Source organism: Nansenia antarctica (assembly GCF_963989245.1).
Source record: "Nansenia antarctica genome assembly, chromosome: 7".
Classification (NCBI taxonomy): domain Eukaryota; kingdom Metazoa; phylum Chordata; class Actinopteri; order Argentiniformes; family Microstomatidae; genus Nansenia; species Nansenia antarctica.
The window spans coordinates 46,404,061-46,420,150 of NC_137677.1; the positions used below are offsets into that span (position 1 = coordinate 46,404,061).

Sequence of the window (16,090 nt, forward strand, 5' to 3'; positions counted from 1 at the left end):
GACCCATCCCACCCTCGGTACGAACACTTTGCTCGGCTGCCCTCGGACAGGCGGTTCAGGACCATGTTCGCAAGGACAAACAGACTGAAGCTCAGCTTCTACCCCAGGGCCATTCATGCCCTGAACACAGCAAATACCTAGGTTCTAGGCCCTGGACAATCTAGATAATTTGATGGCAGCTACTAGATTGAAATCAAGTGCTGAAACACAACTATGAACATTTCAAACCTGCAAACTGCGACACTTTAAATGAATGTGCAATAACACTATGTGCAATATGACAACCCTCGGGTACATAAGGTTCAGAGATAGGAAATGTTAGAATAGGTATAGCATAGCATAGAGTACAGCACAGTGTTTTATTTGTATAGTATAGTATAGTGGATACTAGTGTACATAGCCTTTATTTATGTAAACCAGCTCTTTTCCCTTCTTGTTTTTAGTTTTTGTTCCTAGCACCGGGGGAGCCCCCCCTCCCAAATTTCGTTGTATGGTACCTGTACTATATCAATGACAATAAAGACCATTCATTCATTCGAGATGACGGCGCGAGCTGATCGTATTTCGCGGTAGCGCTCCTTGGGTGCGTTCGTAAATTTGCTCCGGAACGCACACTGGGTTCAACGTCATAAAGGGACCAAGTAATTTGATTGGACAACAGGCATTCCATGAGTGCTGATCAGATTTCCAGAGCGTGTTTACGAACGCACCCCTTGTTGTTCAGCGAGTGTCCTCGCGAGGGAGCAGGAACTGTGCAGCACACAAGCTCAATAGCGGCTCGCCAGCTGAGGTAAAACTGTCGGTGACTTTAGTTTAGATATATTATAGTATATTATATTGTCTCATGTCAGTTGTGTCAATATTTACCTGAACACATAACATCTTGTGAAGGAGCATTTAAAGCTCAGTAAGGCAACAATTTCAAAGGTTTATTGACAAGTGCCATTATCCTCAGCTGGGTAAGTTCATGCAGCTATCCTAGCCAGCAACTTTTCAGTTTGTGGCTAACCACCAAGTTTAACTAACTAGCTATTTCCTTTCGCTTCTAGATCATTTGTGGGACAATAAAGGCTTGACAGTATTCCAGTTATTATGGCGAAAGTGACAAGGAAATTCACGGTGACCCTGACCCACAAGTATCACCGCAGACGCCGGCCGTATCCTGTCAGGACCATCACGACCCGCAGCCAGAGTCGTCAGGTTCGGGCCAGCGACTGTTTCTTTGAGCGGCTGGCCCCCGAGGTCTTTGAGATGATCCTGGACAGACTCTCTGGTGGGTTCTGTTTGCTTTGGACATTTTTCAGGATGGGTGAATTATGATTATTTAGATGAGACATATCTATGAGGCTGAACTATTCTGATTGAAGCCATTACCATGGGCAGGGTACTAAATGGTCTTAAATATGTATAGCTCCAATGAAGTGCATCTGAATTAATGAGATGTTTCTCCCTGCCTCATTGTTTGTTGTGGTAAAGTGTTGCAGATCAGTGTGTTGAGCATGGTGTCCAAGGCCATCAGTCGCTCCATCCTGGGCTATGTCTCCACTCAGACCTGGAGGAAGAGGACCATCGTACAGGGGTGTCATCACTCCACCATGGTGTCCTCACTAGAACACTACACATCGCTGGGTGAGAGGCTCCTCAACAGCTTTATTTGATTAATTTACCCTTATTTTACTTAGTTGGTTGGCCAAGAACACACATGTTTATAATAAACTAATATTCAGAGCCACATTATTTCTGCTGTAATTCTTTATCAGGTAGATAGACCAAAGTATTATTTCTATCTCCTTTCATAGGGGGTCCGATGAGGAAAGCAAGTGGTCCTGGTTGGCAAATATAGTCACTATGTTACATTCTTGTTGTTTTTGCTCATTGTTTCAGGTTTATTGTTCAAGAGATGTACCCTCTTGTTGCCAACAAAGGATAGGCTAACGTTCATATATAGCAAGTTTTCACAGGTAAGACAGAGAGGTGAGGGAGGACAGATGAGGCAATGTTTAGCTGTGTGTGCTCTACAAACATTCTCACATTTCTAAACAAACCAAACAGTTGACAACATTGAATAGATTGTTATTTTCTAGTTAACCTTACTTAGACTAACACAGTTGTTACCTCCCACTCAGGTTCCTTGCTTCATGATGGAAGAGTGCATTATATCAGTGCAATGCCGAGGCCTCTCCAGCTATGGAGCATTTCTACAGGTGAGAGCCTAGTTACAAAGAACATCAGACAATTTAATATCAAAGGCTGAATCCTGTATTGAGATGGTTAATGTTTGACTGACAGACATTGATAGCCGGCTGGCATGAGATGGAGTGTCACAGAGTTTTCAACTTCCTGTGCGACTTCACAAATCTACCCCGGAAAATCATGTCAGTGGTCACAGGAAAGCCAGGTGAGTGTCTGTCCCTATAAGAGAGAGAGAGAGAGAGAGAGAGAGAGAGAGAGAGAGAGAGAGAGAGAGAGAGAGAGAGAGAGAGAGAGAGAGAGAGAAACAAACAAAAAGGCTAATTGAAAGAGTGTGAGAGACGTGAGTGATCCGTATGTCTTTTTTTCTCCCTCAGGTTCATGTCAGTGGTTGGAGCAACAGATCCGTCTGTTCTGCAGACAGGTTCTGTTGGACCCCTGGAAGAACAGCAAGGACACTCTGTTCTGGCTGACCCGCATCCTGAAACCCTGGCCCATTGTCAGCCAAGCCCGGCTGCTGTTCATCCTCTACGGACCACTGCTACCAGACGGTGAGAGGGACAACATGGGCCTTCTCGGTTTCTACCTTAAAAAAACTGGTTGCACTTTTATATAAATCACTTGTTAGTAATTACATGGTGAAATTCTAATGTTAATAATAACAAATGAAATGCTTGTTTTTTGGTTGGCCAGAGTTGCAAGGCAAAGTGTATGTGTAGTGTAAGGGAATGTTCTTTCCAGGTTCGCTAGACTGGCAGGAGCAGCGGCGTGCTGGGGTGGCCCAGTCCGACCTGGCCATGGCTCTCATCCTGCTACACAGCGACCTGGAAGCCAAAGATTGGACCAGCGACACCATAATGGCCATCCTGGAGGAGCTCATAGGTAACTGCAGTAGCCCAGAGGACTTGGCAACTTTTAATGATTATATTTTACACACCCAGGAATGGTAGACAAACCTTTTACACTCTTTTGTCTGTATACTGTATATACTGTATGTCTGGTCAGTCCACACGTACAGTATGTACCATTACCATAGGATTATAGATTTCACTAAGCAAATGGTGAGTGCACCATCATGTGTGATGATGACTGATGTATAGATGATTCACTTACCTTAAGCCTGGTACACATATAAGGATTTTCTGATTATCTGAGAGAGACCCCACACATTAAGATAAAAAATCATGGATTGAACAGTCTTGATCGTATTGTGTGTGGTGTGCTCCAATATACAACCACATGCATAAAGATCTGTCCTCCGACAGTCTGGAGTCTCGCGTGAACAGGGTAGTAGTACCCTGACTGACCTGTAGAGGCAGCCATGTGCTACAGGGAAAATAAAGTGCAGAAGAACGAAAAGAAGAAGACGCGTCAGTCAGCTGGCTTCTTGAGTGGCTACATTCCATTCCACGTCACAATAGGACTTGGGAGTTGTCAGTTTTGACCACAGACAATAAGACTTTTGATCGTAAATATTGAACACGTTTAATATTTACGATCGTCGGCCGACCATTTTCCGAGCAGATTGTCGGGAGAAATTGACTCTTAACACACCTCACACCACAGGATAATCTTGTAGGATAATCTTTAGAGCCATCCGATAATCGGGCGTTTGCTGTCCTTGGTCGGAAGGGGGGAAATCGGGCCAAAATCGGCCAGATTATCTTTATGTGTGTACCGGGCATGCGATAAATGTACTTCGCTTGTAAGTCTCTTTGGATAAAGGCGTCTGCTAAATGTCAAAAATGTTAATGTAAAGTGTGAATGCTGTGTGTATGAATGACAGTTGTTTTGTTTTGTGCTGGTTCTGTTGGCCTCCAGTCCTCCCCCAGGCATGGCACATGGAGAATGTGGCTCGTCTGTTGGTCCTGTGTGGGAACAGCGTGTGCTCCCTCGTGCTGGCCAGCAAGGCCCTCAATGGACGCCTGTTTGAGATCTCACGACTCATTGTGTACCTCGTACTGGTCAGTCACTGCTGCTAAATAACTTTATTATCTGCTCTAGGGTTCCGGTATCTTTTAACCTAAGAGACACATTTCCCCCATTTTGTGCCCACTTAACGGAAGGTACTGCCTGAACCGGCCTGAGCTACTGACATTTCTGGTTCCCCCTCTCAGGTGTGTGAGAAGGACGGGTACTCCATGAACTGGTCCGTCAAGATGGTGCAGCAGGTGTGTGAGGTGTTCTCCACCTCTGCTGACAAGTGGTCCTACATCCAGGCCGTGGAAAACATGTTCTCAGAGGTTGCCATGGAGATGTACGAGATTATGGCGGCTGGTGAGTTGTTATAGGCACTTAGACTATCGTATCAGATCAGGGTCCAGATTCCTTCAAGCTTTGTAGCACTAAAATAATCTTAAAGTTAAGGGCATATTATTTGGGAACACATTAATAGAAAAACTGTTAAAATAAGTAGACATATGCGGATTTCTAACTGTCAACGATCTTGTCACAGATAACGATCAAGAAGACTTCTTCCAGAGACAGATCCAGAGACAGATCTCCAGCCTCCTCTTCGCCAGTGGTCAGCTCCACAGTGTGATTTTCTAGTCTACATGTTCCTCACAAAAGAGTGAGATCGAGGAGAGGAGTAGTGTATATTATATATTATTATTTATTATATCTTTGAGAATCATCGTTTTTTTTTTGTTATGTCTTTTATATATTTATCTATATCTATCTATATATCTATATCTATATCTATATATTTACAGTATACGTCTGTGTAAACTACTCTTCTGGATAGAGGTGTTCAACTTGTATTGTATTATGGTTATGTATTGATTATACTGTTGTTTCTGTATGAAATATAAAAACACATTTGCAGTATAAAGAGTTTATTCTGAATTGTCAATTATGTTAATAGACAGACCAATATACCATTTATTAGAAGTTTAAAGCAAGTCTCTGAGGCTACGTAAGTGGTCAGTCCTTTTGGTGATACAATAGAAACAATGCAATAGAAACAATGCAAATTGACTTGAGTAAATGCCATTTTAACACATTTGCCAATACAGAAGCTGACTGATTTAATATGAATAAATATCACAGCATATTTCATGGCATAAAAAACAAGCAGTGACAAATACAATTGAGAAAATGTTTGAGAAGGTAGAACTGTTTTCAACAGAATATATACAGGCCATGCCCACATTTGAAAGCACACTTAAGTGATTTTTACCAATGAATTCAATGCTGTGACCATGTTCACAATGGTCCATGTTCACAGTAAGTTGCTCAGCAGAACTTGACATCACACCTGGGTAGTGGTGGTCTAGTGGATAGTGAGTTGGACTTGTGATCGGAAGGTTGTGAGTTCAAATCCCGCCTGAAGCCACACCACTACTAGTGTGCCCTTGGGTAAGGCACTTAGCCCTCAGTTACTCCAGGGGGAATGTCCCTGTAATTCGTAATTGTAAGTCGCTTTGGATAAAAGCGTCTGCTAAATGGCAAAATTAATTAAATTAAAATTACCTGGGGAATTGGCGTAGAAGGGAACAACTTAACTACCATGCACCAGATATGTACTGTAAATACAACACCAATGAACACTTCCCCTCTCAAAAAACACAGAATGAACACGAGTGGTACCCTATGTACTACCTTATTGTATATACTTGCTAGATACTGTAGTAGTTATTGGATGTCCACGAGGCATCATTTGCATTATCATCAATTAGCCGATCACAAATGTTAACAATGAATATCTCCTGAAGACAGATGGATAGCCTGGGTAAATTAGGCTGTAAACCTACATATCGATCTATAGTAGTCTAATTGCCTAGATATACAATAGATGACATCTATATTATTTCATACAAGTCACACTCTCTCACCTTAAAGCTACAGCATTAATTTACATTAAACTATTGTCAGAAGTTGACGAAATGACTTCAGTTGTGAATGAGATTCAACAGCAAATAAAGAGTCGAATATTATTATTATTATTAGTGATGTTTACTTTTGGAGCGAGATGATGCAGCGCGAGCTGATCGTATTTCGCGGTAGCGCTCCTTGGGTGCGTTCGTACATTTGCTCTGAGAGCGCCGGAACTCTATTCTATGAGTGTTTACCTTTCTCCAACCCAAACCCGTAGCTGTTTAATCCAATGACTGGTCAGGTGACCGCTTTGTTGTTTGAATCCCAGATTGCCGCCTACCATGTCCTATACATCTGCACCAACCAACACTGGACATCAATATCAATCAATTTAACATCCATTCGATATTTAAAACTGACACATTTTACATACTGTACATGTTCAGTATTGTTCTTCTGTTCCCGAAATTGTGCATTGGACATTGTCAAGCAGAAATCTATCAGTTTCCCCACTTCTTAGAATGAAAGCTTGTTGCCAGATAAATAAATATAGTGGTAATGCAGCTCTACCCTGCATTACCCCCCCCCCCAGACAATGTTCCTGGTCAGCCCCCCCCCCCCAGACAACGACACTTTGACACAAGCTCCGCCCACTTTGACTTAAGCTCCGCCCACGTTGACTTAAGCTCCGCCCACTTTGACTTAAGCTCCGCCCACTCTCCATACCTCTCCAGTGTTTAAACAGTGTTCCACAGAGCTCCATACCTCTCCAATGTTTAAACAGTGTTCCACAGAGCTCCATACCTCTCCAGTGTTTAACCAGTGTTCCACAGAGCTCCATACCTCTCCAGTATTTAAACAGTGTCCCACAGAGCTCCATACCTCTCCAGTATTTAAACAGTGTCCCACAGAGCTCCATACCTCTCCAGATCAGTGTTTAAACAGTGTCTCACAGAGCTCCATACCTCTCCAGATCAGTGTTTAAACAGTGTCCCACAGAGCTCCATACCTCTCCAGATCAGTGTTTAAACAGTGTCCCACAGAGCTCCATACCTCTCCAGATCAGTGTTTAAACAGTGTTCCACAGAGCTCCATACCTCTCCAGTATTTAAACAGTGTCCCACAGAGCTCCATACCTCTCCAGTATTTAAACAGTGTCCCACGGAGCTCCATACCTCTCCAGTATTTAAACAGTTCAACGTCATAAAGGGACCAAGTAATTTGATTGGACAACAGGCATTCCATGAGTGCTGATCAGATTTCCAGAGCGTATTTACGAACGCACCCCTTGTTGTTCAGCGAGTGTCCTCGCGAGGGAGCAGGAAGCGTGCAGCACACAAGCTCAATAGCGGCTCGCCGGCTGAGGTAAAACTGTTTGTGACTTTAGTTTAGATATATTATAGTTTATTATTATATTGTCTCATGTCAGTGGTGTCAATATTTACCTGAACACATAACAGCATGTGAAGGAGCATTTAAAGCTCAGTAAGGCAACAATTTCAAAGGTTTATTGACAAGTGCCTTTCCTCAGCTAGGTAAGTTCATGCCGCTATCCTAGCTAGCAACTTTTCAGTTTGTGGCTAACCACCAAGTTTAACTAACTAGCTATTTCCTTTCACTTCTAGATTATCTGTGGGACAATAAAGGCTTGACAGTATTCCAGTTATTATGGCGAAAGTGACAAGGAAACTCACGGTGACCCACAAGTATCACCGCAGACGCCGGCCGTATCCTGTCAGGACCATGACCACCCGCAGTCAGAGTCGTCAGGTTCGGGCCAGCGACTGTTTCTTTGAATGGCTGGCCCCCGAGGTCTTTGAGATGATCCTGGACAGACTCTCTGGTGGGTTCTGTTTGCTTTGGACATTTTTCAGGATGGGTGAATTATGATTATTTAGATGAGACATATCTATGAGGCTGAACTATTCTGATTGAAGCCGTTACCAGGGGCAGGGTACTAAATTGCATAAATATATAGCTCCAATGACGTGCATCTGAATTAATGAGATGTTTCTCCCTGCCTCATTGTTTGTTGTGGTAAAGTGTTGCAGATCAGTGTGTTGAGCATGGTGTCCAAGGCCATCAGTCGCCGCATCATGGGCTATGTCTCCACTCAGACCTGGAGGAAGAGGAACATCGTACAGGGGTGTCATCACTCCACCGAGGTGTCCTCACTAGAACACTACACATCGCTGGGTGAGAGGCTCCTCAACAGCTTTATTTGATTAATTTACCTTTATTTTACTTAGTTGGTTGGCCAAGAACACACATGTTTATAATAAACTAATATTCAGAGCCACATTATTTCTGCTGTAATTCTTTATCAGGTAGATAGACCAAAGTATTATTTCTATCTCCTTTCATAGGGGTTCCGATGAGGAAAGCAAGTGGTCCTGGTTGGCAAATATAGTCACTATGTTACATTCTTGGTTTTTTTGCTCATTGTTTCAGGTTTATTGTTCAAGAGATGTACCCTCTCGCTGCCAACAAAGGATAGGCTAACGTTCATATATAGCAAGTTTTCACAGGTAAGACAGAGAGGTGAGGGAGGACAGATGAGGCAATGTTTAGCTGTGTGTGCTCTACAAACATTCTCACATTTCTAAACAAACCAAACAGTTGACAACATTGAATAGATTGTTTTTTTCTAGTTAACCTTACTTAGACTAACACAGTTGTTACCTCCCACTCAGGTTCCTTGCTTCATGATGGAAGAGTGCATTATATCAGTGCAATGCCGAGGCCTCTCCAGCTATGGAGCATTTCTACGGGTGAGAGCCTAGTTACAAAGAACATCAGACAATTTAATATCAAAGGCTGAATCCTGTATTGAGATGGTTAATGTTTGACTGACAGACATTGATAGCCGGCTGGCATGAGATGGAGTGTCACAGAGTTTTCAACTTCCTGTGCGACTTCACAAATCTACCCCGGAAAATCATGTCAGTGGTCACAGGAAAGCCAGGTGAGTGTGTGTCCCTATAAGAGAGAGAGAGAGAGAGAGAGAGAGAGAGAGAGAGAGAGAGAGAGAGAGAGGGAGAGAGAGAGAGAGAGAGAGAGAGAGAGAGAGAGAGAAACAAACAAAAAGGCTAATTGAAAGAGTGTGAGAGACGTGAGTGATCCGTATGTCTTTTTTTCTCCCTCAGGTTCATGTCAGTGGTTGGAGCAACAGATCCGTCTGTTCTGCAGACAGGTTCTGTTGGACCCCTGGAAGAACAGCAAGGACACTCTGTTCTGGCTGACCCGCATCCTGAAACCCTGGCCCATTGTCAGCCAAGCCCGGCTGCTGTTCATCCTCTACGGACCACTGCTACCAGACGGTGAGAGGGACAACATGGGCCTTCTCGGTTTCTACCTTAAAAAAACTGGTTGCACTTTTATATAAATCACTTGTTAGTAATTACATGGTGAAATTCTAATGTTAATAATAACAAATGAAATGCTTGTTTTTTGGTTGGCCAGAGTTGCAAGGCAAAGTGTATGTGTAGTGTAAGGGAATGTTCTTTCCAGGTTCGCTAGACTGGCAGGAGCAGCGGCGTGCTGGGGTGGCCCAGTGGGACCTGGCCAAGGCTCTCATCCTGCTACACAGCGACCTGGAAGCCAAAGATTGGACCAGCGACACCATAATGGCCATCCTGGAGGAGCTCATAGGTAACTGCAGTAGCCCAGAGGACTTGGCAACTTTTAATGATTATATTTTACACACCCAGGAATGGTAGACAAACCTTTTACACTCTTTTGTCTGTATACTGTATATACTGTATGTCTGGTCAGTCCACACGTACAGTATGTACCATTACCATAGGATTATAAATTTCACTAAGCAAATGGTGAGTGCACCATCATGTGCGATGATGACTGATGTATAGATGATTCACTTACCTTAAGCCTGGTACACATATAAGGATTTTCTGATTATCTGAGAAGGACCCCACACATTAAGATAAAAAATCATGGATTGAACAGTCTTGATTGTATTGTGTGTGGTGTGCTCCAATATACAACCACATGCATAAAGATCTGTCCTCCGACAGTCTGGAGTCTCGCGTGAACAGGGTAGTAGTACCCTGACTGACCTGTAGAGGCAGCCAAGTGCTAAAGGGAAAATAAAGTGCAGAAGAACGAAAAGAAGAAGACGCTTCAGTCAGCTCGCTTCTTGAGTGGCTACATTCCATTCCACGTCACAATCGGACTTGGGAGTTGTCAGTTTTGACCACAGACAAGAAGACTTTTGATCGTAAATATTGAACACGTTTAATATTTACGACCGTCGGCCCCGACCATTTTCCGAGCAGATTGTCGGGAGAAATTGACTCTTAACACACCTCACACCACAGGATAATCTTGTAGGATAATCTTTAGAGCCATCCGATAATCGGGCGTTTGCTGTCCTTGGTCGGAAGGTGGGAAATCGGGCCAAAATCGGCCAGATTATCTTTATGTGTGTACCGGGCATGCGATAAATGTACTTCGCTTGTAAGTCTCTTTGGATAAAGGCGTCTGCTAAATGTCAAAAATGTTAATGTAAAGTGTGAATGCTGTGTGTATATGAATGACAGTTGTTTTGTTTTGTGCTGGTTCTGTTGGCCTCCAGTCCTCCCCCAGGCATGGCACATGGAGAATGTGGCTCGTCTGTTGTTCCTGTGTGGGAACAGCGTGTGCTCCCTCGTGCTGGCCAGCAAGGCCCTCAATGGACGCCTGTTTGAGATCTCACGACTGTGTACCTCGTACTGGTCAGTCACTGCTGCTAAATAACTTTATTATCTGCTCTAGGGTTCCGGTATCTTTTAACCTAAGAGACACATTTCCCCCATTTTGTGCCCACTTAACGGAAGGTACTGCCTGAACCGGCCTGAGCTACTGACATTTCTGGTTACCCCTCTCAGGTGTGTGAGAAGGACGGGTACTCCATGAACTGGTCCGTCGAGATGGTGCAGCAGGTGTGTGAGGTGTTCTCCTCCTCTGCTGACAAGTGGTCCTTCATCCAGGCCGTGGAAAACATGTTCTCAGAGGTTGCCATGGAGATGTACGAGATTATGGTGGCTGGTGAGTTGTTATAGGCACTTAGACTATCGTATCAGATCAGGGTCCAGATTCCTTCAAGCTTTGTAGCACTAAAATAATCTTAAAGTTAAGGGCATATTATTTGGGAACACATTAATAGAAAAACAGTTAAAATAAGTAGACATATGCGTATTTCTAACTGTCAACGATCTTGTCACAGATAACGATCAAGAAGACTTGGAGATCTCACAGAGCTTCTGCAGCCTCCTCAACGCCAGTGCTCACCTCCACACTGTGATTCTCTACATGTTCCTCACATAAGAGTGAGATCGAGGAGAGGAGTAGTGTATATCTATATATTTACAGTATACGTCTGTGTAAACTACTCTTCTGGATAGAGGTGTTCAACTTGTATTGTATTATGGTTATGTATTGATTATACTGTTGTTTCTGTATGAAATATAAAAACACATTTGCAGTATAAAGAGTTTATTCTGAATTGTCAATTATGTTAATAGACAGACCAATATAACATTTATTAGAAGTTTAAAGCAAGTCTCTCAGGCTACGTAAGTGGTCAGTCCTTTTGGTGATACAATAGAAACAATGCAATAGAAACAATGCAAATTGACTTGAGTAAATGCCATTTTAACACATTTGCCAATACAGAAGCTGACTGATTTAATATGAATAAATATCACAGCATATTTCATGGCATAAAAAACAAGCAGTGACAAATACAATTGAGAAAATGTTTGAGAAGGTAGAACTGTTTTCAACAGAATACATACAGTATATACAGGCCATGCCCACATTTGAAAGCACACTTAAGTGATTTTACCAATGAATTCAATGCTGTGACCATGTTCACAATGGTCCATGTTCACAGTAAGTTGCTCAGCAGAACTTGACATCACACCTGGGGAATTGGCGTAGAAGGGAACAACTTAACTACCATGCACCAGATATGTACTGTAAATACAACACCAATGAACACTTCCCCTCTCAAAAAACACAGAATGAACACGAGTGGTACCCTATGTACTACCTTATTGTATATACTTGCTAGATACTGTATGTAGTTATTGGATGTCCACAAGGCATCATTTGCATTATCATCAATTAGCCGATCACAAATGTTAACAATGAATATCTCCTGAAGACAGATGGATAGCCTGGGTAAATTAGGCTGTAAACCTACATATCGATCTATAGTAGTCTAATTGCCTAGATATACAATAGATCGACATCTATATTATTTCATACAAGTCACACTCTCTCACCTTAAGGCTACAGCATTAATTTACATTAAACTATTGTCAGAAGTTGACGAAATGACTTCAGTTGTGAATGAGATTCAACAGCAAATAAAGAGTCGAATATTATTATTATTATTAGTGATGTTTACTTTTGGGCCCCCACACCTCCACAGCCCTCAGACTCAGCACTGGGTCCCCCCAGGGCTGCGTGCTTAGCCCCATCCTCTACAACCTCTACACCTACGACTTCACCCCCGTCCACCCCAGCAACTCCATCGTAAAGTTTGCAGACGACACCACCGTGGTGGGCTGCATCTCGGGGGGGGGGACGAGGCGGCGTACAGGGATGAGGTAGAGCAGCTGAGCAAGCTGTGCAAGGTTAACAACCTGCTGCTGAACCAGTCAAAGACCCAGGAAATCAAGGAAGTAAATAATGACATGATGCCCTATTGCATTGCAGACTGTTCCCTATGAGCTCATAACTTTGCTTATCAAGGTGTCCATCAACTCTAAGCCAAAATACAGAGTTCAGTTGTTTTGTTGTAATGTTGTTTTTATTGTGCACATAAAACATAGTCACACAGTTTCACAAACATGTTCACAAGCTGACTCCCATCTGAAGAGAGGTTTGAGCGCTCCCTGCAGCATGCTTACTGCAAATGACAGACAACCTGCTGCTTATTTGGTCATATCTGCAGGTACAGCACACTGAGTAACAGAAATTGAAAACATTTTTTAACACCTGGCGTCAAAGGTACCATAAACAAAGGTACCATGTACCAGTTTGCATCTCATATGGAAATCACAAGCAGTCACATAAAAAACTAAAAACACAAGTTAATAAACACAGTAGCTATATGCAGTTAATTCCATACTATCACACACTAAACATGATTCAGGTCATGTCTATGAATCCACATTATGATTATTATTGATTCAAATGTTGTAACAGACTTAATCTGCTTCTGTAAAAGCAGTCCTATACGTCACAACATTCCACATCATAGCATGACGTGTCTCATTTGGTTTATTAACAAACCTATTTTGTAGGCTGACGACAGTGTTGTCCACACAGTTCATCTCAGGACCTAGAATCTCTGATTGACAGAGACTACCACACTGCCTCAATGACTTCCAAACATCAGCTGCCCTCTGTCGGAAGAGTGACTGACCAATCGCCAGGTTTACAGTGGTGCCAGACAGGTAGAGAGACACACCTGTGTAGAGGATGGTTATCTCAATGTGTACTTTGCTGTAGAGGATGATGAAGAAATGAGTGTAGAACCACAGTGCACAAAGGAAGAAGAGGACTCCCTGCAGGAGGCCGGTGATAGTGACCCTCATCTGACTCTTGAGACAGGGGGAGGAGAAGGGGCTGCCACTCTCTCTCATGCTCCTTATGTGTCTGTGTAGGTAGCACACTGTGGCACCGCTCGACCACACCGTCATACAGACACAAAAAAAACTATAGACTATTTTCAGACAGAAACATGTTTGAGATGTGACATACAGATGATCGTTTTTATTCCAAGAAGTTGTCCCATTAGCTGTAGTTGTCCCATTGTCAGATTCACGGTTATTGTACTGAATTATGAGTCCAATTGAAAGTTGTGTACCAAATTCAAGCGAATAGAACATCCTGTCAACAAACAGGCCATAGTATATGAAGACTTTGATATTCCTCTTCACCCAGATGAGGAGAGCTCTCTGGGCAGGTACAATCTGAATATAGTAATAAAAATTCAGCCAAACATAAGAAGACATGCTTATTGATACAGTGTAAGTCACTAACCAATTAAATACTAGGATTAATTGGACATCTTGCAAATTCCAGTATAGACAGTATAGTGAAATAAGAGAAAGCAGGTAAAAGATGGTACAGCAAACCAATGATCCCAGTAGTGTCTTCACAGGCTGCTTGAGTCTCTCTCTACCACGCCATGGACAGATCAGGCAGAAGGCAAAAAATACATTTGCAAATATGTTGAGAATAGCAAGAGGCCCGTTGACTATGACAAATGCAAGGTCACTCATTCCAATATACTCCATTTCTGACGCCAAAAGGTGTATGTATTAATTGATATCTTCTCTGCAGCTTCCAAGTGCTCAAATGTTGGTGCATAAAAGCCAGGAGATTCAGTGGAAACCAACTTGAATGTACCATAACTTATTTACATTGTACACATGCAAATGACTGGGCTGTAACAACTAAAAAGGACGGGAAAAAAGGACGGAATATCAGGTAGAGCACTGCATAAGCTTCCTGTGTCATCACTGATAGCAGTGTGGGATTCAGGTATATCTTGATACTACTAGGGCTAGTTCTGGACTATAATAATACCTCTGAAAGACCCTTGAACTAGTGCTATCCTGGTGTAAGATGTGAGTGTCTTATGACTGAGTGTCTTGTGTTTTTTTAACTGGATGAATTTCCAAGAGAGCCATAATACTTGAGAGACATACAGCAGTGCAATACATTCATATTAGAAGGAAGTAAATAATGACATGATGCCCTATTGCATTGCAGACTGTTCCCTATGAGCTCATAACTTTGCTTATCAAGGTGTCCATCAACTCTAAGCCAAAATACAGAGTTCAGTTGTTTTGTTGTAATGTTGTTTTTATTGTGCACATAAAACATAGTCACACAGTTTCACAAACATGTTCACAAGCTGACTCCCATCTGAAGAGAGGTTTGAGCGCTCCCTGCAGCATGCCTACTGCAAATGACAGACAACCTGCTGCTTATTTGGTCATATCTGCAGGTACAGCACACTGAGTAACAGAAATTGAAAACATTTTTTAACACCTGGCGTCAAAGGTACCATAAACAAAGGTACCATGTACCAGTTTGCATCTCATATGGAAATCACAAGCAGTCACATAAAAAACTAAAAACATAAGTTAATAAACACAGTAGCTATATGCAGTTCATTCCATACTATCACACACTAAACATGATTCAGGTCATGTCTATGAATCCACATTATGATTATTATTGATTCAAATGTTGTAACAGACTTAATCTGCTTCTGTAAAAGCAGTCCTATAGGTCACAACATTCCACATCATAGCATGACGTGTCTAATTTTGTTTATTAACAAACCTATTTTGTAGGCTGACGACAGTGTTGTCCACACAGTTCATCTCAGGACCTAGAATCTGTGATTGACAGAGACTACCACACTGCCTCAATGACTTCCAAACATCAGCTGCCCTCTGTCGGAAGAGAGACTGACCAATCGCCAGGTTTACAGTGGTGCCAGACAGGTAGAGAGACACAACTGTGTAGAGGACCTTTATATCAACGGGTACATTGCTGTAGAGGATGATGAAGAAATGAGTGTAGAACCACACTGCACAAAGGAAGAAGAGGACTCCCTGCAGGAGGCCGGTGATAGTGACCCTCATCTGACTCCTGAGACAGGGGGAGGAGAAGGGGCTGCCACTCTCTCTCATGCTCCTTATGTGTCTGTGTAGGTAGCACACTGTGGCACCGCTCGACCACACCGTCACACAGACACACAAAAAACTATAGACTATTTTCAGACAGAAACATGTTAGAGATGTGACATGCAGATGATCGTTTTTATTCCAAGAAGTTGTCCCATTAGCTGTAGTTGTCCCATTGTCAGATTCACGGTTATTGTCCTGAATTATGAGTCCAATTGAAAGTTGTGTAGCAAATTCAAGCGAATAGAACATCCTGTCAACAAACAGGCCATAGTATATGAAGACTTTGATATTCCTCTTCACCCAGATGAGGAGAGCTCTCTGGGCAGGTACAATCTGAATATAGTAATAAAAATTCAGCCAAA

At 42.6% G+C, this 16,090-nt stretch overlaps 2 protein-coding genes across 2 annotated transcripts; both read left to right on the top strand.

Annotated features, from left to right (window-relative positions):
- Window positions 1-1,092: 1,092 nt before the first annotated feature.
- LOC308162656 (F-box only protein 47-like) lies at window positions 1,093-4,740 on the top strand (the record flags this gene model as incomplete). The annotated part of the gene is made up of 10 exons (XM_080536800.1): window positions 1,093-1,273; window positions 1,477-1,629; window positions 1,885-1,961; window positions 2,127-2,204; window positions 2,290-2,398; window positions 2,568-2,741; window positions 2,932-3,072; window positions 4,012-4,154; window positions 4,308-4,467; window positions 4,646-4,740. The coding sequence occupies 10 exons, from the start codon at window positions 1,093-1,095 to the stop codon at window positions 4,738-4,740; spliced, it is 1,311 nt and encodes a 436-aa protein (XP_080392926.1).
- Window positions 4,741-7,677: 2,937 nt separating this feature from the next.
- LOC308162657 (F-box only protein 47-like) lies at window positions 7,678-11,334 on the top strand (the record flags this gene model as incomplete). The annotated part of the gene is made up of 7 exons (XM_080536801.1): window positions 7,678-7,852; window positions 8,053-8,205; window positions 9,156-9,329; window positions 9,520-9,660; window positions 10,604-10,746; window positions 10,896-11,055; window positions 11,234-11,334. The coding sequence occupies 7 exons, from the start codon at window positions 7,678-7,680 to the stop codon at window positions 11,332-11,334; spliced, it is 1,047 nt and encodes a 348-aa protein (XP_080392927.1).
- Window positions 11,335-16,090: the final 4,756 nt, after the last annotated feature.